At 57.8% G+C, this 21576-nt stretch overlaps 2 protein-coding genes across 11 annotated transcripts in view; one reads left to right on the top strand and one right to left on the bottom strand.

The window, feature by feature from the left end:
- SECISBP2 (SECIS binding protein 2) overlaps positions 1–14525 on the top strand; it is a 39377-nt gene extending 24852 nt beyond the window's left edge. For all 6 annotated transcript variants that reach the window (XM_032470787.1, XM_032470786.1, XM_032470789.1 and 3 more), the window contains 7 exons: positions 3797–3963; positions 4623–4761; positions 6148–6271; positions 6874–7094; positions 12647–12801; positions 13082–13274; positions 13649–14525. In XM_032470787.1, coding sequence (XP_032326678.1) covers positions 3797–3963; positions 4623–4761; positions 6148–6271; positions 6874–7094; positions 12647–12801; positions 13082–13274; positions 13649–13752 — 1103 coding nt within the window. In that variant the 3' untranslated portion in view covers positions 13753–14525. The remainder of the gene's footprint in view (positions 1–3796; positions 3964–4622; positions 4762–6147; positions 6272–6873; positions 7095–12646; positions 12802–13081; positions 13275–13648) is intronic.
- Positions 14526–15577: 1052 nt separating this feature from the next.
- The window catches only part of SEMA4D (semaphorin 4D), a 109508-nt gene continuing 103509 nt past the window's right edge, over positions 15578–21576 (bottom strand). For 2 of the 5 annotated variants that reach the window (XR_004316315.1, XR_004316316.1), the window contains 3 exons: positions 20232–20441; positions 17683–18631; positions 17294–17391 (listed from right to left, as the gene is read on the bottom strand). Coding sequence is in view for 3 of the 5 variants with exons in the window: in XM_032470782.1 (XP_032326673.1) it covers positions 16800–16975; positions 17294–17391; positions 20232–20441 (484 nt within the window). In the remaining 2 variants the exon portion in view is untranslated. Of the gene's footprint in view, positions 16976–17293; positions 17392–17682; positions 18632–20231; positions 20442–21576 lie in introns of those variants that run through there. The other 3 variants (XM_032470782.1, XM_032470781.1, XM_032470783.1) reach the window with 3 other exon arrangements.

The following is a 21576-nucleotide window of genomic DNA, read 5'->3' as shown; positions in this document are numbered from 1 at the left end:
CTTAGCAGACAGTGTGTTTAATCTGAGATGCGTTTCTTGTAGACAGCATAGCATGTTTCTCTTTTATCCAGGCTGACAGGCTCTGTCTGTTGAATGGGGTGTTCTGTCCACTCACATTTGATATAGCTGTTACTGTGGTTGGATTTACTGCTGTTGGTCTTTTCTGATACTTTCATGTTTTATGTGTTCGTCTGTTTATCCTCAAGTGTTTTCTGTTGCGTTTAATAAGTATACTTAGAGTACCATTTTGATTCCATTCTTGATTTTTTTTTCCTTTAAAAAAATTAATTTTCTTAAAAATTAGGAAATAAGTGGTTGCTTATAAATAAGTGAAGTGGTTGCTCTGGGAATTACAGTATGCACCTTTCATACTTTATATTTTATATTCTGAAGAAACTTTATTCCAGTATAACTCTGTTTTCTCTCTTTGGGCTGTGGTTGTCATGTATGTTACACATATGTATGTTACAAATCAAACAATACACTGTTGTAATTACTGCTTTATGCAGCTGTATCTTTCAAAGAAGTTAACAGAAGAAATGAGGGGGAAAAATCTGTATTTACCAGTTTTACGCTTGTAAGTTTTTATGTTCATTATTTATTTGTCTGGATTCCATTACCATCTGGATTCAGTTACCATCTGGTGTCACTTTCTTCTGTGTTTCTACTCATGGGCCTCCTTTAACGTCCAGAAACTCTGCTAAGCAATGAATTCTCTGTCTTTGTTTATCTAAGAACATCTTTATTTTACATTCTTTGTTTTTGAAGCTCAGTTTTGCTGGATATAGAAATTCTTGGTTGACAGTTTTTTCCCCAGGACTTTGAATGTCATTCCGCTGCCCTTTTGTCGCATGAGAGGCATTAAATGATACTTGTTCTTGTTCCACTTTCTGTGATGGGTGGTTTTTTACCTTGCTGCTTCCATAGTTTCTTTTGGGTTTGACCTTCAGCACTTTGACTATAATGTGTCCAGGTGTGGGTTTCTTAACAACACCTTTGTTGGATAATATTGATACTATTTTGGCTCTACAGATTAAAATTTTCATCAAATTTGGGAAATTTAGAAATTGTTTTTTCACAGTATTTTTTCTTGTCTCTCCTCTCCTCTCCTGGCCTGGCACTCCCATTGTAGTGTATGCTGGTGTGTTTGTTGTTGCTCTACAGGTCTCCCGAGGCTCCGTTCGTTTGTTTGCAGTTTTTAAAAATCTTTTCTTTCAGTTGAATAGTTTCTGTTGATTTATCTTCAGGTTTGCTGATACTTACTCCATCTCAGATCTGCTGCTGGGCCTCTTCTTTATAATTTATATTTATTGAAATACTGTGTTTACACCTGTTCTCACAGTTCCCTTGAAGTTTTGCTCTGCTGTGTGCCAAAGCTGCAGACGCTCAGGACAGTTCCTGTTTTCTTAGGATGGGTCACCCTTTTTTTTTAAGTTATGGAAATTATCTTTCATGTTAGCGATATATAATAGCTCAACAATTCAGAAACAAAAGCGTATTTTAACATTTAATAATACGGGGAGGCCATGTACCAAGTAGACGTAGTTAGACTGATAATACGGTCCTCAGTATTAACTTGAAGACCAGAAGATGATGTTGAGAAATTTCAATCGATCCAAAATTCCAGACTGATCAAAACCATGTTCAAGACAGAAAGTAAAAGCAATGATATTTTCAGGTGAGCAGAAGCTGACAGAGTCATTTCTTACATTACAGTACATTTAGTTTGTTTGTCACAGTCTTCCTCGCATCTGGAAATGCCCTACATGTAAATATTTTTTGAATTGTACATGTTAAAATTTAATTTTCGCTGTAAAGTTCTGTGCATTCTAAGCATTTTGGCAGATGTATTAAATTCACCATTACAGTATTTTACAGAATAATTTCACTGCATTAAAATTTACTGTGCTTAATCTTTGCAGTGCTCCTAACACAACTCCTGGCAACCACTGATCTGTTGGGCATCTTTAATATTTGCCTTTTCTGTAATATTATGTAATTCAGTGGTAAAGTATCGAGCTTTTCGGAATGGTTGCTTTTTCACATAGCAAGATGCATTTAAGATTAATCAGTGTCTTTCTGTGGCTTTATAATTCATTTTTTTATTGATAAATAATTCTTTTGTGTATGTGCCACAGTATAGGATGGGTCACACTTTGTTGTTTCTTTGAAAGTCTTAAGACTTTTCATTAAATATTTTAGTTAATGTATTGTAGCAGCTCTGAATTTGATTTTTTCTTCTAAGGGTAGTGACGTTGATGGGTTTGGTTTACTGTTTTTTGTTTGTTTGTTTGTTTTTAAGAGACTGCTCTTGTCTGAATCTGGTGGCTGTCTTCCCCACAGCGTGGGTGCTGATGTCTCTGCTCACTTTTTCTTTTTTTTGCTTGTTTTTATTTATTTATTTATTTATTTATTTATGGCTTGCCTTTCCAGGAGTTTACCCGTGTCTACACGGCACTTTAAAAACATTCCAAAATTAAGGAGGGTGGGTAAAGTATGTTTGGAAAAATACTGATAATTGTTGCAGCTGGACAGTGAATTATGTGGGTTTGTTGGTATACATTCTCTTTTGTTTGGTGTGTGTTTGGAAACTTCCCTAATTAAAAAGCAGGGGGAAAGTCTGCACCAATGAACTATTTTTGGACCAGGAACAAGTGGGAAGAGCGGAACAGCAGGATGCGGAAGCACTGAGTAGTGATCTCGGTCATGTTCTGACCCTGTGCAGGGCTTGTGTGTGCGGGAACTTAGGAACCTGTGTTTATGTCTAGAAAACACAAGAGAATCAGTTTGAAATATTACTAGACTCTTAGAAGGCAGACGATATGCATAGGGAAACCAACAGCTGACTTCTGCAAAGGCGGCGTCAACTGAATATGGTGGAGAGACTTACTTAAAAGAGGCATCTTTTACACCCCATGTTCATAGCAGCACTGTTCACAACAGCCAAGACACGGAAACAGCCTAAATGTCCATCGACAGAAAAATGGATAACGAAGCTGTGGTGTACTTATTGAATGGAATACTACTCAGCCATAAACAATAATAAAATAATGCCATTTGCAGCAATATGGATGGCCCTGGAGATTGTCATTCTAAGTGAAGTAAGCCAGAAAGAGAAAGAAAAATGCCACATATCACTCATTTGTGGAATCTAAAAAAAAAAGGACAAACGTATGTCCAAAACAGACAGACTCAGACATAGTAAAGAAACTTACGGCTACCGGGGGGAAGGGGGTTGGGAAGGGATAAATTGGGGTTCAGATTTGCAGATACTGGCATATGTAAAATTGATAAACAAGTTTATACTGTGTAGCACAGGGGACTATATTTGATATCTTGTAGCTTATGGTCAAAAAGAAAATGAAAACGAATGTATGTATATTCATGTACGACTGAAGCATTGTGCTGTGCACCAGAAATTGATTATAAACTGACTAGACTTCAATTTTAAAAGACGAATAAAAGAAGAGGCATGTTAAGTACAAGCTACCTGGAAAAATCCTTAGTCCACAAGTGAGACCCGCACGTCATCAGACTTCACTGAGAAACATCCGAGGTCTGAGTATAGGGACAGGAAGATGGCTCTTCCCAAATTGATTGAGAACTGTGTTGGATCTCTGCCGAAAGAGAGTACATTCCACTGAGAACCACTGCCAGCTAGAACCACCTCTGAGGGCGGCTTGGTGAGGAGGGGTGAGGCGGCTTCGGGGGCCCGCGAGGCCGGCGCGGAGCGAGCCCGCCCGCCGGAGCCAGGCGGCCGGCGGCGGCCTGAGCCCGGCTCCCCCCTGTGTTGCAGTCGGGGCGGTGCCCGTCCTCTCCAGGGAGTCCGCGTCCGGGAAGAAGGGCCAGCGCCCCGGCCAGGTGAAGACTCCGCACAACCCCCTGGACTCCAGCGCGCCCCTGGTGAAGAAGGGGAAGCAGAGGGAGGTGCCCAAGGCCAAGAGGCCAACCTCGCTGAAGAAGGTGCGCTGCTTCGTTGGGAGCTGGGCGCGCGAACCCTGCCGCCCCTCCTGCGTCCCTGCGCCGCCTCCTGACTCGCGCCCTGTAATCTGCACGCGCTCCGTCCGGGTGCGCGCGCGCGGCGCCGGGGCGTGGGGAGCGGCGTGGGGAGCGGGTGCCCCAGCTGCGGGCGGGGGCGGGGGAGGGGGTCCTACTTTTTAATTTACTGTCTTAATACTTCGGAGTGACGTGGACGGAAGACCAGAAGTGTGGGGAGTGTGTTTTCACTCGCATTTCCTCAGCCTCCCAGTCGGTCTGACGTTCAGGTTTCATAAACACTGGCCCCCCTTGGCGCGTGTTCTTTGGTTTAATTCTCGAAGCAGCCTGGGGGGCGCGGTCCGTCTCATGTGGAAGAGCGGCTTTCTCTGTGGGCCTGGCGGCCGTGAGGCGCGCAGCGGCAGCAGAGCCCGCGTCGCGCGCCCGGGGCTGGTGGCCGGCGGCTCCTGGGCCGGGGCTGGGGGGGTTGGGCCGGGGCGGGGGTAGGGGGGGACATGGGGGGCCGGGGAGTCAGGGCCTCGGCGGGCGCGCTGCTCACAGGCTGAACTGAGGCGGCTTATTTTGCAGAAGATCTTTATTTTTTGATGCAGGCATTGGGTGTTTTAATCGTGTGTTTAATTTTAAAGATTATTTTGAAAGAACGGCAGGAGAGGAGGCAGCAGCGTCTCCAGGAGAATGCCGCGAGCCCCGCCCCTGCCGGCGAGGACGCGCAAGGCGGGGAGAGCGGCGGCGACGAGCAGGCGCCCGAGCAGCCTGACCCCTCAGGTACGCGTTCTGCTGCTGGCTTCTGAAACAGCCCTTCAGCAGGCACAGCCGTGACACCGCCGGCTGTGCAGGGCGCTGCCCCGTCCTGCTCCCTGCACAGTGAAAGCGGGTGGGCACTGGGCTCGGGGACGTGGAAGTTTTCAGATCCCAGCCGACAGTGAGAGGACGTCCCCGGGGGTGGGTGTGGGTGAGGCCCCAGGCGTGAGCTCCGTGGCCTTGGGTGGTCCTCGCGATTTGAAGTGGCCTTGGGAACGGACACCGTTCACTGCAAAGCTGCTTTCCCACAAGTGCGAGAGGCGTGGTATCCTACAAAAACATGGGGTAAATAAGCGTGTACTTTCGGAACAGCACACGGATCATGAGCACATAGCTGGGGTGGCCACAGCACCCGGTCCAGAAGCATAGCAACCTCGCGGTCCCTGCCGTGGTCCCGGCCCGAGGCCTCGCCGTCTGCAGCCCCACCCATGAGCCTTGGGCCTTCGTCCCCGTGGGATCTTGCAGCGTGTGCCCCTCCGGCCGGCAGCATGTCTGTGGCCTGCAGAGATCATTCCCAGTTGTCACTGCTGCAGAGCATCCAGGCGTAGGGACATGCCCGGTGGCCCGGGGTGTTCTGGGAGTTTCCACTTTGGGGCTGTTAGAAGCTGGGTGGCTGTGGTGGCGTGGGATGTGTGCAGAGGACGTGAGCACCCCTCCGGCTGGCATTTCCACGGGCAGAGCCCAGGCCTGGGTCCATGGCCCTCCAGCCCTAGAGGCTCCTGCCGCATGGCTCCCAGGACGTCTGCTGTCTCTCCTGATGGGTGGGCTCCTCCTCCTGGTGCACGTGTGCTTCGGAAGTCTCTAGAAGTGACCCTTGAGGTGCTGTGAGCTGTTGCTGAATCCTGCCTGATGTGTTTAAACACACATGTTGTGGCTCTCCCAGTTCAGATGCTGACATTCAGCTCTTTTTTAAGGTTATTTGATAAAGGAACAGTCTCAAGCATTTAAGTGCAAAAAAATTCAGAACTAAAAACCTGCGTTTAAAACTGATGGATATAAACTTCAAGTTCAGTTTCAAAATTAAAAAATAAGTTTGGCCACTGAACCACACATTTAAAAATGGGTAAGATGGCAAATTTTGTGAACATTTGTCACAATAAAAGTAAGTGAAAAACTAAATTAAGGGCGGGGAGGCACCTTCAGGCAGTGCAGAGAGTTGCTCGGTTCTTCTGTTTTTCCCAGGCTATTCCTGTCATTCCTCTGCCTCCAGGATGCTCGGAAGCCGAGGCTGGCCGCTCTGGTGACACCACCCGCCGAGGCGCTGTCGAGCATTCCTGTCTCCAGGCCCCCTCGGTTTGTGCACAGGGCCCTGCAGGTGCCAGGCCATGACTTCTTTCTCTGAAACTCCAGGGGGGTCGGAAGAGTCGGTGTCCTGTGCTCCTGTGGAGGAGAGCAAGTCCAAAGAGCACCCGGGAGCTGAGCTCCAGAGGGAGGCGGAGGCCCGCCCCAGGATCCACAGCCGGCGGTTCCGGGAGTGAGTGAGCCGGGGCCGTGCCCGCGCGGGGCCGGGGACACTCACATTGAGGGTTCAGCTCTCCGCCTGGCGTGCTCAGCGCAGCAAAGCTGCGAGGCTGGGCCCCAGGGCCCAGGGCCTAGTCATAACACGCAGAGGGCTCCCTGACGTTCTGCGACATCTCTGTCCTAGTGACATGATGCCAGAGGTGCGCTTGGGGAGACGGGTCGTGAGGTGACAGCTCCTGACATCTGGTTTCCTTCTTGTGGTTTAATTTCTCTGCATTGTTTTTTAGGGAGCTCTGCCTCCTTCCCTCCCACTTTCCTGCACCGTAGACTCCCCCAGGCGTTTGTTTTCACGGGGAGCAGCCGTGGTCGGGGCGCAGTGGGGCTGTGCTGGAGAGCAGGGCGGAGGTCTCTGTCCTTGCAGTCGGGGGCGCGGGAGGATGCCTCCATCCTTACCTTCCTGAAAGTCACATTAGCGAGGAGTTCCACCTTTCTGACTAGCGGTGTTGGTCAAAGCGCGGTTGTTGGGGGTGGGGGGGCCCTCATCTGAGCTGTGGCGGCAGCCGCGCGCTGAGCCACGGCCGGCAGAGCGCTGACCGTGTCTGGTGCTGCTTCCAGCTACTGCAGCCAGGTGCTCAGCAAGGAGGTAGACGCGTGTGTCACGGGTCTGCTGAAAGAGCTGGTGCGTTTCCAAGACCGGACGCACCAGAAAGACCCGGTCAAGGCCAAGGCCAGGCGCCGCCTCGTGCTGGGGCTGCGCGAAGTCCTCAAGCACCTGAAGCTCAGAAAGCTGAAGTGCGTCATCATCTCGCCCAACTGTGAGAAGATCCAGTCGAAAGGTAAGGGCGCCGCGCGTCCCCGCCGGGCTCCGGTCGGCCCCGTGCCCGCGCCGCGGCGGCACAGTTTGTTTTGTGTTCTTGTCGTGGAGTAATTTGTTCCCAAAGTTCGTATGGTCCCTAAGGGCCGTGCTCTGTGAGGTGGCCGGGCCCCTGCGGTCCCCACGGTGTGGATCGGGTTGGCCCCTGCGAGCCTCTGGCGGCAGGAAAGGCTGCATGTCCGTCACGGGTCGTGCGGGGTGCCTTCCCGGCGTGCTCTGGGGCTGGGGAGGGGCGCTCGCTCACACCGCACAGGCTTGTGATGGCAGCCGTGGGCTTCCGTCTGTTTCGCTTATTTTTTATGACTGGTTTTGGTTGGGGGAGGTCGTTAGCTGTGTTTGTTTTTTCATGGAGGCGCCGGGGATGGAACCCAGGACCTCGCGCCTGCTGGGCAAGCGCTCTGTCCCTGAGCTACACCCTCCTCCCTTGTGCATTTGAAGTTTACTTGCTCGGTCTGTAAGTCATCCGGCCACTCTTTACTGGTCCAAGCGCTTGCCCTCCCACTGCAGCTGGGGTACTGGCTCTCTTCTGTGGGGTGTGGTACGCCGGGCGAGGTGATCACCGGACGGATGCCTGTGATGAGGTCTCTCCGTCGACCCTCGCTGGTCTGTTCTCCGTCCTTCTTGGGCCACGTGGTAGAGAGGCTGGTAGTTGGGAGCAGAACGCCGTCGCTCAGACAGCGGTCCTCCGTCGTCGTCCGAACGTTCAGAGCCCCCCCCCCCCCAGCCAGTCCTCCCCGGGGGTGTAAAGTTCGGCTCGGCTGGAGCCCCACCCCCAGGGGTCAGCTCAGCTGGAGCCCCACCCCCAGGGAGCCAGTCCAGGTCCTAGTGCTCAGCGTTTCCGGTTGCTGCTTCCAGACTCACTGCCGGCCCCGCGGGCTTGTCCTCGTCCTGGCTCAGGGCAGGTCCAGGCCCCGCCCTCGGGACGGAGCCTCGGGGACCTGCCCGTCTGGCTGTGCCTGGCAGCGTCCCCCCCGCAGTCCTGTGGCAGGCGCTGGGCGTGACGTGGCCCGTCCCTCGGGCTCTCGGCCAGCTGCCTGGGCCTCCCGTGAGGCCGGGGGTGCATCGGGCCTCCTGCAGCCTGGCCGGCCTCCCCGCCTCCCGTCAGGGTGTGCCGTGTGTTGGTTCCCAGGCCTCGGGCTGGGAGAAGGGGTGCGGGCAGCGCATCTGGGAGGTGGGGCTTGGCGTCCAGCCTTCCTGATCTGTGGCTTTTCCACCGTTCTCCCCTGTGCCCAGGGTGCTGGGACGCTCTGCAGGTTGTGCTCCGTGTCCTCCCCCCGACGTGCCGCTGGGAGCGCCTCCCGGACCCGTGCGTGGGGTGCCGGGCCTGCTGGCCTCCTGTGACTCCCTCCTCTTCCTTCCACCTCTTTTCTTTTGGTCTTGGTTTCAGTAGAGACTTTCTAGCCCTGTCTTTGAAGCTTTGTGTGGAGGTTTTCATCTCTGGGAGCTGTGTGTGTCGTTCTCTGCAGGTTCTGTGTGTGTCGCAGCCGCTGTTGCCTCGGGTTGGGGGGGGTTACCTCCCTGAGAACCGCGGCGACGTGAAGCGTCCTTCTCCGCGAACGGCCTCCCTTTCCAGGGAAGACCAGGTGGTCTCCAGGGGGCTTGCTGTCTGGTCTCATGGTGGACGTCTCTGCACACGTCCGGGTCCACCTGTCTGTCTGTCTGTCTGTCTGTTAAGAGCCACTGCAACTGAGGGATACCCGGGGGCGTGGCTGGCATTTACAGGCGTGGAGCTGCTCTGTGGGGCAGGGGCTCTCAAACCGCAGTGAGCATCAGAGTCACCCAGGAGGCTGGAGAGGACGCGGATACAGCGGCCCCCAGCTCTGCGTTCCTGGCAAGTTCTCGGGTGGTGGTGCTGCTGCTCAGGGACCCCAGGCGCCACCCTCTGCTGTAGGAGGGTGGCGGGGCCTCTGCCCTGTTGGAAAGCACCCCAAGGGCCAGCTCTCTGCCTCCACATGCCCTGGAGGAGAACCTCGTACCTCCTGCTGGGAGCGTGGGGTCCAGTGTCGCTCAGGCCTGCTGCTCAGTGCTGGGGTGTCCGCCTGGGTGAAGTGGGCCTGGGCACCAGCTTGCTGCCACCTCATCTGAGCTGCACCCTGAATCTCTGAGCTCCCTCCGGACTTGTGAAGCTGGCGCTGCCAGCTAGTTGGCGAGCTCTGGGTGGTGAATTCTAGGGTGTAGACGGCTGGTCCTGGGTGTTTTCCCCCTGGCTTAGTCAGCTGTGTGCATCTCAGCTTCCAGAAATGTTTTTGCTCTTCTCTCGCATTCTTCTGGGGATTTTCATCCTTGAAAGACACACCAAAAAAAGGGGATGGATGTATTCATCTGACGGTCCGCCCTGTCTTCCCTGTGAGCCCCACTCATCTCCTCTGATGCTGGGAGCGTGCTGACGGCGTCCCGAGGGCGTGCTAGGCGTTCACAGTACGTTGTGTGCTCATTCGTCCCTACGTTGTTTTGTTTTGGGGCACAAGGAACTTGATTATGTGTCTTACGAATGTTCCTTGATAGCCAGTGGGTTGCGGTCACTTTAGAGATAAAATGTAGTGTTACAGCCTGGGATTCTGTTAAAATGCTGTATTTGCTCTGAGCAGCGTTTTGCCTAATAATTCTGAACTTAAACTTTTAAGTGGAAGTTGTTTCTCTGAGCACTTGCGTGTTTTAGGTTGAGAAGTCGGCACTTAGAAGTGCTCTCAGCTCTCACTGGAGACGTGGGCTGGGGGTCAGGAAAGCATCGGACGCTTCCAGTGTCTTCTCCCAGGCGCGTCAAACAGGACACGCTGAGTCCTCCCCAAATGAGGTGCGACGCAAGTGTGAAGTGTCATGTCATCCACCAGGGTAGCTCCTCAGAGACTCGCGCACCCTGCGTTTTTACTGGGGCTGGCCATGTGGGCACCCGCTGCCTGGCATGTGCCGAGATCCCAGACGCACAGAAGAAAAGCATAACCCTCTGTTTGCTTACGTGTTTTGGACACAGTAGCCATTCTCATCAGGGGTGGGGGGCGGCGCTCCCAAAACCCAAGTTCAGGTGCCAGCCAGGGTTCAGCCGCATAAGCTGACCTTCCTAAGGGTAGCAGCTGCCCAGTTGGCCCTGTGACAGTTCTTCCCTGCACCTGCTAAAGTCACGTCTGCGATCATGTCCGGGCTTGGGGTGGACACCAGGCGTGAGAGGCCACGAGGCCAGTGTCTTAAGAGGCTCGGTCAGGGTCCTGTGATGAGCTGTCCCCTGTCACCTCTGTCCCCGTCCCCCCGGCGCCCAGCCTCACCTCCATCCCCGTCCCCCCGGCTCCCAGCCTCACCTCTGTCTCCCCAGCTCCCAGCCTCAGCTCCGTCCCCGTCCCCCCGGTGCCCAGCCTGCCCGGAACTGGGGCTCTTCTTTAACGTCTGTGCCCCTGAGGGGCTCCCTCAGCACCTTTCACACTCTTCAGGTGGCCCTGGGCGGGGGGGGGGGGGCAGGTTTAAGGGAGGTGGGGCCTACGCATGGATCCCCAGTCAAGCCAGCTGGAGTGAGTTCCCGGTTCCCACTGAGCAGGCGGATGTGCATTTGAGAAGTTGCTCTTTTCAAAGAAAATTGGGCAGTCACACGTGACCAGGTACCAGGCGACAGGACATGCTGGGAAGTCTTCCTTCTCATGCGGGTGTTGTGGGTAGTGTGCGCGCGGGGGTCAGCTTGCCGAGGACCTGGGGCAGAGCCACGATGGGACCTGCTTCCAGGTGTTAGGCTCAAGCAGCTGGCCATGCCGGGGGCGGGGTTCAGTGCCTAGTACTGTGCCTTGGCGAGTGAGTCCCCCAGATTGTTCCCACCTCCCGGATGCAACCCCCTTTGTCATATTTTGATGTGTCCTTGATATTCTGTACGTGCGCACGTGTGTGTGTGTGAGAGTATGTGTGAGATCTGGCATCCTGGGCCCCAGTTGTACCTTGCTCTTTTTAGCATCACAGTGTGTCTCGGGACCCTCCCTTTCCTCCAGCCGCACAGTCTCTTGCTGATGGACACTTAGCTGCCTTCGGATTTCTGCAGCCGTAAACAAGGACGCCCTTGCACGCCGTGGCTTCTTGCCCTTGTGAATGTCTCTGTGGGCGCATTCCCAGAGGAACAGGGCACCTGCACCTGTAAGGCTAACGCACGTGCCACCTCCCGGGCCCCCGCCCGCTTTCTTGTGGGGAGACTTGGAGCACGGTCCACTTGTGTACGGACTTGGTGTTTTCTCTAAATTGTTGATTCTCTGCTTTGGGAGGTCCGTCTGTTTTGTGTGCATGTACTGTTTTTTATAATAAGAGTGCTTTGGGTGAGAGTTGAGTATTTTTCTGGGTTGTCATTTGCTCGTTTTTCTTTACACTTGGTTTTGGCCATGCAGAGGTTTGAGGTGGGTGTGCTCGTGTGTTTAGTCTTGTTTTCACTGCGTCCAGGTTTTATGTTATTCCTCGACCTTCTCCGTGATTATCCAAGATTTATTTTTCCATTGCTCTTTCCTGGGTTTTCCGTGTTTTCATTTTTGTTTGCTCAGGGAGAATGTGTTTCGGGTGGGGCCTCGCGGGGGCTGCCCTGCTGTTGCTGCTCCGCTGCCTCTGGGGCTTCGAGATGCCCCTGCTGACCCGCCCTGCTTCCGCGCATTTGGGTCATTTCCGGGCCCTCCCTTCTGCCACCCTGCGTCCCCTTATCACGTTCTTGTAGTTTTAATGGAGAATTGGCATGTGATCATCCTGGATCGTTCCATCCTGGAGTCGCAGGTGCCTTGTGTGTGGACAGTCTAATCACCAGCATGTTGAAGTTGCTTCGTAAATCCCTCAGTTTCTTCGTATGGTTGTTGCCACCTGTTGGGACTCTCCGGCTGCTGTTGGAAGTGGAGCCATCTTTTCTGTTTTCTGTTCGGCCGGATGATGCCTGCGTGCGTGTTACTTGTGCGCAGACGCCCAGATGTGATTCCTTGTTGGTTCTGTCCCTGCAGTGCTGCTGGGTTTCTGACTCTGGAGGCCGTCACCCTCACACAGAGCCCCTTCACCCCTCTTCCTGCTCGTGGTGTCCCTGCTCCCCAGCTCCACCCTCCTCCCCAGCCCCACTGCCGCCAGCCCCCAGCCCCCAGCCAGGGCCTCGCTGGGAGGTCGGGTGGAGGCTGGAGACTCTGGGCAGGTGCCCAGTGACCTCTCGGACTGCAGATTTTCATCTTTCAGCAGGGTGCAGGGTTTCCCGAGGATTCAGGAGCTAATCCACGCGAGGTAGATAGACCGCGGCCTGGCGCCTAAGTGTTCATTTCCCGCCACAAACAGCGCTCGCTGTTGACTCGACATGGACACGTTTGATTCCACGAGAAGTGTCTTTTTTGGAGAGTTGATTTCTTCCCCGTGGCTCAGAGCAGTAGTGTACTTGCCCTGGAGTTTCCCAGCGAAGCCTGGCCCGGGACTCTGGCAGAGGAAGGAGGTCGCTGGGAGTGTCGCTGTCTGATGGGAAGAGCCCTTAGCGACTGGTGCGGCCAGCACGCTCGTGTGACGCACTCCTGCTGTGTCTGTTCCCTCGACCAGGTGGGCTGGACGACACGCTGCACACCATCATCGACCATGCCTGCGAGCAGAACATCCCGTTCGTGTTTGCTCTCAACCGCAAAGCGCTGGGGCGCAGCCTGAACAAGGCGGTCCCCGTCAGCGTGGTGGGGATCTTCAGCTACGATGGGGCCCAGGTGAGGCGGGGAGGGGGCGCGGCCTGTCTGCCAGTGCTCGTGGGAGGGAGTCGGGAGAGGTGGGGCTTGCCTGTCCTCCGGGGGAGCAGCCCGAGGGCCCCGGGCTGGAGGCGGCCGCCTTGGCGGCCTTGTTTCCTCAACAGCACAGGCTTGGGATTCCGAGAGCTCTGGGCTCACGGCAGGCTGGAGGCATCCCTGTGGAGGGCGCCGTCGCCAGTTTGCAGGGGGCCGTGTCCTCTGTGGTTGGGGGACATGACCTGTGCTCTCGTTTCTGCCCAAGGACCAGTTCCACAAGATGGTTGAGCTGACGATGGCGGCCCGGCAGGCGTACAAGGCCATGCTGGAGAATGTGCACCGGGAGCTGGCGGCGGCCCCCGGGCCCCAGGCCCCGGCCAGCCCGCCTGTGCAGGGGCCCGGCTGCTCCACGGAGGACGGGCCCCCGGACCCCGCTGGGAAGGAGGAGCCGCGCTACAGTGAGTGCGGGGTGGGGGGCGGCTGAGCGCCCTCTAGGTCTTCATGCCTCTCAGGCCCCATTAGGCTGGGTTCAGACTTGTGAGGGCTGGTCAGTGGGTGTCTCAAACAGACCTCGGGTCAGTCAGCACCCGAAGGGGGTGGCCTTGAGGACAGCTGTGTCCCCCGTGGGCCGTTGTCAAGGCCTCTGTGAGCCGTGGTCAAGGCCGCTGTGCGCCATGGGGACCGATGCTGCTCACAGGGGTCGCAGCGGGGGGCTCAGAGCGGGGTCCTGGCCGGGACCTGTCTGCTGGGCGGGCCGTGTGCTGCCTGCCTCCCAGGAGGCCTCCCGGCCTGTCCCTGCCTGTCCCTGAGCTGTGTGCTTTCCTGTTCCCAGTTGAAATCTGGAGAAGGCACCTGGAGGCGTACAGCCAACGTGCCCTGGAACTGGAGACGTCGCTGGAGGCTTCGACCTCTCAGATGATGAACTTGAATTTGTAAGAAGAGTTCTGTCCTGTGTGTGTACATTGGGAGTAAGGAGGGGTTTGAAAGACTTTGGGGCCTTTTTCTTCTCAGATCTTGGTTGACCACGCGTGTTTTTATGACTGTTTAATTGGGAGTCACCCAGCAGTGTCTGCCGGCATCCCCGGGCCCCACGGGTGGGCTCTCCGTAGGCTGGCAGAGACCTTTTCCAAAAGCCTTGGGGCACAGCTTTGGTTCCTGAGTACAGTGAGGCTGGAGGGGGCCAGGGAGGGCGGCGCTCAGAGCACCTGCTGCTCCGGAGACGCGTTGGCGTTGCAGGGCAGCTGGGCCAGGGTGTCTGTGGGAAGCAGCGGTGGGCCGAGGGGATGTGGCTAGGAGGCTCTGAGTGCCGGTGACCCAGCACAGCCCCGGGGACGCCGCCGGACGGGCCCTGCAGGGGGCCGGTGTCGGGGCAGGAGGCAGGGTGGGGTGCCTTTCTCAGGATGTGGCTTTTCAGCCAGAAAATTTGGGGGATACTTGAAGGGTTTGCTACAATGAGCCTCAGAAGGAAAATCGGTTCTCTGACCTGTGACCTTTTGACATGAATTACTCTGTTTATTCTTAATTTTTCAAAGGAACACTGTGTATTGAAGTCGCTGAATTTCAGTTTTGATAATCTTGAGTCTTTCTTTTGTAAATGAACACATTCTGGATGTGGTCTCTGTCCTAGAGGCCAGGAGGACAGCAGTCACTCCTGTGTTTTCCTGGAAGAAGCTTATTTATTTTGAATAAAGAGTGATTATTTAACTTCGCTGGGGCCTCTGCCTGTCTCGGGCTAGTCAGCGGTCCCCTCGTCCTGATCTGGGACTTCGGGGCATCGTCTCTGAACGGAAGGGGGCCGAGCAGGGAGAAGCTCGCTGCGCCCAGACCCACGCCTCCTGGGTCTCACAGCAGTGACTGCTGAGTGTCAGGCCCTTGGCGGCCCCGTTGCTGACCCGCCTCGTCCAGCCGCCCGCGTGCCTGTCACGTGGGAGATGGCGGGGACAGACACTCTGCTCTGTGCTTACCAAGCCAGCAGGGCATTGCGTGGGCCTTGAAAACGCTGAGTTGGATGTGGTCACGCCAAGTGCACCCCTGAGAGTGAGTGGCCTGTGACGAGCAGATAAACGTGGGACAGCGAGTCGGAAACGGCCCGCTGCGTGGCCGGGGCCGGGAGTGAGGCGGGGGCCGTCTGTGCAGCAGTGATCTGTCCTCTCATCCGGGACCCCCGTTGTTCCTAGTGTGCGCCTGCTCTTCCCTATACTTTCTGAGCTGTTTAAACGGGTGACGTGACACCTGGTTGACCGAGCCCTGCGTCCCGTCCTCGGGTTTAAACGGGTGACGTGACACCTGGTTGACCGAGCCCTGCGTCCCGTCCTCGGGTTTCTCCCCCAGGAGGAACCAGCGCGGTCTTCCCTGCCCACCCTGTGTCAGCGTAGCAAGTCGACTGTAGTAGGTTAGACAGTCAGAGATTACTTGAGAATAAAGGTTCCAAAATGAACTTGTAGGGAGAAAACTAAACAGCTGTCAGCTGCACCCAGCAACCTAGAATTATAAACGTCTCTGCTGGAGACGCAGGGCTGCCGGAGCGCCCGAGGCCTCGGGCCGAGGGGTGTGTGCAGGCGAGCTGAGCGCAGGGGTGGGGTTTTAACATGGCCTTCGGCTCCCCAGGGAGTCTGCTGCTGGTGTGACTGACCGCCCGGTTGCCCTGGTCATGCTGCCACTTTCCTGGCAGGGGCCACCACTGCAGGAGTCACGGCGACCCGCGCTGTGCTGACGGCGCCGCGGGGCCCACGGGGCCTCCCGGGTACAAACACGCCTCACGCAGCAGACGTAGAACTCTTTATTTTTTTCCAACAATTCAGAGAATCAGAAGTCAACCTCGTAACCACATTACCCACCCGCGCACGGCCCGTCGACGTGACTGTGACCTAGTGTTTCAGTGCTGTGGGGCGTGGAGAAGGGGGGCTGACAGCAGCAGGAAAGGGCCCAGCTCAGTGCAGCTCGCTCAGCAGCAGTGGTGGCTGGAGCCACATGCGCACAGGAGTCACGGCGAGAGCTGAGGGAGGTTTACCAAAAACTATGTCCCTGGCTGTGATGCTCTGTGGGCCAGATCGGCATCTGTTGGCAAGATGGGCGGCGCCTGGGCAGGAGGGGAGAGGGGTAAGGCGGGATGGGCCGCCAGGGCGACCTGAACCCCACAGCCAGCCGTCCTCAGAGCCTTGCTCACATCGGATCCTGGAGGTGACTGGCCGGAAGTGTGTGCTACTCCGTAGGAAGGGGCCTAGCTTCAGAACAAGGGGGTCTGGAAAGAGGCTGCGTCATGAGGCTGAGGAGACCGGGGTCACAGGAGAAGCAGCGCTTTAACGGAAGTTTTGGTTTTACAGTAGACTGCATTCCGGTAAAAGCTGTCATTCCACAAGCAGACGTCTGCAAGCCGCTGGGCGGAGCAGCGTTAGGCCTGGGCGCTCGTGCTCACACGTGCACACGCGCGGGCACGCACACACACACACGGTCCCGGCTGCAGTGTGGACCGGAGGCCCCGCAGCTCAGCGTCATGGGCTCGCCCCGCTGTGAGAGGAGGGGCCGCGGCCGGGGACACGTGCACAGCTGGCCCGCTGGCTCTTCCCTGCGGGCGAGCCTGGTGCGCAGGCTGCAGCTGCGGGGACAGGTGCACGCTCGGACCTCTAGCGAGCAGGCCGGAACTCAACGGTCTCCCCACGTCCGTGTCAGCTTCCGGGTTTGCACCTTCGTCCTCAGGGTTTAAGGGAAATTCCTGTCATTTGGAGCCTCACCTCCTCTGTCGCTGGGCGGCGTGTCTTGGAGTCACGTGGCTAAGTGAAGGCGGCGAGAAGCAGCCGTCAGGAGGGGCCACCACTGCCAGCTGCTCCCGGGGGCAGCCCGCTTGTGTGATCACATGGGGTGACCTGAGGAGGAGACAGGAGCCATCACACACGCTACTGTCTGAAGCAGTTTCTGTTTGTAGCTTGTTAGTCGCCTTGGTTTCCTGCGTCTGCCAGACAGGCCCTCCTGTTCCCTCTAAGCACCTAAATAAGAAGGAGACATTCCGGCAACTGTCGCAGGTCCACTCGGGGCTCCAAGTTCTCTGCGCAGCCCGACAGCAGTGTGTGGCAGGTGGCGGCAGTGTGGGCTTGGGCTTGGGCTTGGGCTTGGGGTGGGCACTGCCTCCTGGTGCTCAGAAGGCGTCCTGGCCGCAGCTTTCCTGAAAGAACAACGTGGTCTTTTAGGTCCTGGAGCATCAGGCGGGCCCGAGTCCCTGTCCTGTGTGCTCCCCGCGGGGCCTAGGGTCTGAGCTCTGTCTGGGGTTAGGGTGGCCGTGGGGGCATCTTGCCAGAACCAGCTGGTTCTGCCTGACTCGGGAATTCCTGATTCCCCTCCCGGGATTGGCCCTGGATGGGAGGGGTGCGGGTTTCAGAAAGCAGAAGTGCTCAGTGGGCCTGGGGAGGCACCAGCAGGACGGGCCCAGAGAGGGGCGGCCGTCCCGCCAGACCCCGGCACCCCCCCGGGCCTGGCCACGTACCCACGCCTTCCTCCAGCTCTGCACCATGCGGTCGTGCTCCCCGACCACGGCCCTCCAGGCGGCGAGCTCTCTGGTCCACCTCTCTTGGTGGGTCGCCTCTGCAAGACAGAGCAGGGCTCAGGTCTCAGCTCCACTGGCCTTGGTGGCCCTCGGGTGCCCACCGTGCTGCACCTCTGCTGGGCTGAGCTGGGCCTTGGCAGCCGAGTGGGCTCAGGGAAGGTGTTTACCCCTTGGGCCTCACCTTCCTGGCTGCGGGGGCTTCAACAGAGAGCCTCCTCCACCCAGCCTTCCTTGGGCCACCAGCACCCCAGGCGGCCGCTCCCCAGGGCCCCGCTGGCCCTGTCCTCCGTATCTCAGGGGCATTTCCATCCAGCCTGGAGGGGACTCACTTCCCACGCCTCGAGGGGCAATGCAGACACCCTGGGGTTCAGGGTGGGCAGGGGCTGGGAGCTGAGGCCCGGAAAGCAGCTCGGTAACCAGGGCTGGCGTCCTGTTACATCACGTGCTGCTCGCTCCGCGCAGCGGCCGTGTGAGTCTGGTCCTGAGGTTTGAGGAGGAGCGACTGCAGGGCTGTCCGGGTGGCACCAGCCTGACGGCCACGTGCTCTCTTTGTAAACACAGAAATGCGCGGCAGCGTCGCTTGGGACCGCGGCTCACATCGCTGGTCTCAGAAATGGGTTCCAAGAACCTGAGCCCTTCAGGCGGGAAGCAGGACTCACACCCGGGGCAGAACTGAGCGGGCCCAGCGCTCATGGTACCCACACAGCCAGCCCTCAGCCGGCGCCGCCCCCCAGGGTGACAGCAGGGAGCTGGCGGGGCTCTGTAGGAGGGCCCTTGGTGGCCTGAGCTCCACGGGGCCCTGCAGGGGCTCCTGACTCAGGACGCACAGGGCTGGGGCAGTCTGGGTCCCCGGAGGCCCATTTTATCGTCTTAACACGTCCTCCAACACCGCCTGTGCCTTCGCAAACATGGGGGCGGGGGGAGGACGGAAAATACTGAGGCGCCTTAACTGCTTGCGTCTTTTAGCCCCTCTCCTGGCTTCTGTGTCTCCTGTCCGCACGGTGCCTTGGGTGGACCCTTGCCTGCCATCGAGTCAAGCCCTGTGCTTGCGCGCTGGTGGGCTGCGTGACCTTGGGCGAGTCCCTTAACCTTCATCGTCAGTGCATGGGGTTCACCAAGTTAGATGACAGTTGGGCTCAAACTGCCTCGTTGCTTCTCTGGCTGTTACTACTTCGCTGTTTGCTGACAGCATCGTTCACTTGGCTTCTGGGTAAGACGTCACAATTTCTAAGTCTCACACGGGTATTCATTTTATCCTGACAGCAACAGGCAAGGGCACTTTATAGAAAAGAAGGAAATGGGGGTTCTGGGTGGGAGGAAGTACTTGAAATTTCCTTTTCTCTGAAACCCCCACTTAAAAGGACAAGGGAGCTTTTAAAATGTGTACTTGGTGTATAAACTCTTGAAAATGGACAGAGGATAGGGGAGGAAGCAGTGGAAGCTGGAAGCTGAGAAGCGGGGGGACCAGTGGAAACTGTCGCAGCAGAAGCAGCAGACCCGGGAGGCAGAGCCCTGCCCGGCAGCGGGAGGCAGAGGGGTGGCCCCTCTCGGGGGCACTCGGGAGCCTGCCTCAGCCTGGCGCGCCTGCTGCCCCGGGCGTGGGCTGCCGCCAGAGGCCCTGCACACGGCAGCTTCTCTGCTAGCGCGTCCGGGAATCACGAGGTGTCCCCGGGACGGGCTCCCAGGTGATCAGATGCTGCCCAAGGCAACACCTGGGCTGGGAGGGGCCTCCCGAGAGGGTGCCCTGTGCCCGTCTCTTAAATGTACCCGGGCAGTCACTCCCGAGACTTCTGAGCGAGACTAAGGCAAAACCACCAAAAAGGGGCAACTGGGAGGGAAAAGAAAACGGGGAAGTCCTCAGTGACCTCAGAGCAGAGCGGATGGCCACATGCAGGACAAGAGGAGGACGGGGTCCTGACAGAACAGAACGAAAACCCCTGCGTAGTGAAAATGTGAGGCTGGGGTGGGGACTCACTACAGGGGGCGCAGCGGAGGGAGGGCAGCTAAAGGGTGGGTGGGCCGGGAGAGGAGACGGACGGAGGGCCAGCCCGGGAGCCCAGCACCCAGGCAGGTAGTTCCAGAAAGAGCAGCGAATGACATGCGTGCGGCACACGTCCGAGAGTTGCAGGCCGGGGGCTGTGAAATGCGGCGGGCCCCGCCCGAGAGGTCCGCGCCCGCGCGGGGCTCAGAGGGACAGTGATCACGCGGGGTCACAGGCAGCCTCCGGGGCCGGAGGACGGAGCCAGCCGCACGCGCTGGGAGTATCTTCAGGCCAGAACTGTCTACGCGGCTGAAGATGGAGGAAAGACGTAGGCTCTCGGGACACTGACTCCCCCAGACGCTATGTCTGAGTGTGGCCGCAGACACCCCACAAAACAGCGGAGGAGGAAATCAAAAAAGGAAGGGACACCGGGAACTAGGTCACGAGATCCAGCGTCAGAGGAGCGGACTCTCCAGCCCCAGCAGGAAGGGCCAGTCCAAGGAGGCAGAGCGTTTTGCGGGGGTGACAATGGGGACACCAGGGTGCCTGCAGGGGTCGGGCACTTAGCCGCAGAGCCCGGTGTGGAATTCCTGGTAACTGAGCAAGCGAGGCGGCACGGGGGTTCCCTACGTGGGAAGCAGGCATGTGGAGGGATGGGTTCCGGGCCTCAGCCATCCCCGTGACGTAACAGACTCCTCCTGGGCGGTTGGGGGATTAGCAGCCGTTGTGCGTGCATGCGTGTGCGTTCACACGTGCGTGTGCACCGGGGAGGCAGGCAGCGGGAAGCTAACTCATTCGTCTCAGCGAACACCAGCAGGTCATCCCTACTGAAATGTCAGCGTGTGGGGCCGCTGCCAGAGAGACGGGGGGGGGGCACTGAGGAGGCGGGGGACTCACCGTGTCCCGTCACGGCGATGTGCACCCGGGAGGTCTGGCTCCCCGCCGTGGACAGCGCAGAGCAGCGGTACTCGGCGCCCTCCCGGATGGCGTCTCGCAGCCAGCTGAGCACGAGGGCCCGGCCGTCGGGCAGCGTGTGGGTCTGCGTGGGGACGCACGCCTCCAGCGCGCGCCCATTCTTCTCCCAGAGGAAGTGGACGTCCGCGGGACCTGGGGGCACACAGACCACCTTCAGCCCCGGGACCCCCACCTAGGCCCCAGGGGAGCCACCCTGGCACAGGGGCGGGGGGTGGAGCCACCAAGATTAGGTGCCTCGTCCCAGCAGGGCCCGAAGTGACTGGGTGGGTGGCTTTCCGGTAAGTCTCTGTCCTTCCCCTGGAGGGGGCCTGGGAGGGGTTCCCCTCTGTGGTCCCCAGTGGCCCTGGGAGAAAAGGGTGCGGACACCTCAGTGCCCTGTGCCCCACGGCTCCCTGCTCCTTGACCTCACTTGGGCGCCTTTTTCAAAGCACACTTGCATGGCCATGTCCCCCGGACGTGCTGGGCTCCTGGGTGCACCCTTATTCCTTCCTCCCCAGGCTGTGCGCCCCGTGGAGTGCCTGGTGGCCGGGCTCTGGGGCAGAGGGTCTGGGCCAGGAACTTAGCTGCACACCTGGCCCTGCTGCCACCGCTTTGAGCCTAGAGCTCTGTCTGCACAGGGCCACTCGCTCTCCCTGGGGCACCAAGAGGCCAGGGCAAGCCTGCCCCGCTGGCCGGGTCACTGTGGCCGGGGAGCAGGACTGCCACCAGGAGCCCCAGGCTGGGCCAGGGGACGGGCGCCGGGTGCCAGGAAGGGCTGATGGCCTGTTTTTTCCACATAAGGACTTGGAGGAGAACAGACCCGAGGGAAGGGCCTGGCAGAAGCCCCTCCCCAAGCACAGCGGGGTCCTGTGCCGGAGCCCTGCCCGGGCCCCATGTTCATCTCAGTGGCCGGGGGTGGGGGCCGTGGAGCCCAGTGCACGGAGAGCCCGGAGCAGGACTGGGCTCTGGTCCCAAGGCCAGAAGCTGCCTCAGCGAGCACCTCCTTGGTGGGGCCCCTTCCCCAACCCTAGAGGGTGGCCAGGTGAGCCTGGGGTGTCAGGCTCCACGCCGGGTCCCCGGACTGTGCTGAGACGGGCCCAACTCCGTCCTTAGGAGCGAACCAGGTGGGTCACCTCCACCTTGACCTGCTTACATACTGGCTTCCACTCAGAAGGGCTGAAGACAGGACCCAGCTGACACCACTAGGCTCCTCCCTGGGGCGTGTGCAGACCCCCGGTGAGCTGAGCTAGGACCGAGCAAAGGCGGGGCTGGGCCCTAGACCGGAGCA

Source organism: Camelus ferus, chromosome 31, assembly GCF_009834535.1.
Source record: "Camelus ferus isolate YT-003-E chromosome 31, BCGSAC_Cfer_1.0, whole genome shotgun sequence".
In the NCBI taxonomy this organism is placed as follows: domain Eukaryota; kingdom Metazoa; phylum Chordata; class Mammalia; order Artiodactyla; family Camelidae; genus Camelus; species Camelus ferus.
Note: the sequence above shows the minus strand (reverse complement) of the source record. Positions and strands in the feature narration are given on the sequence as shown.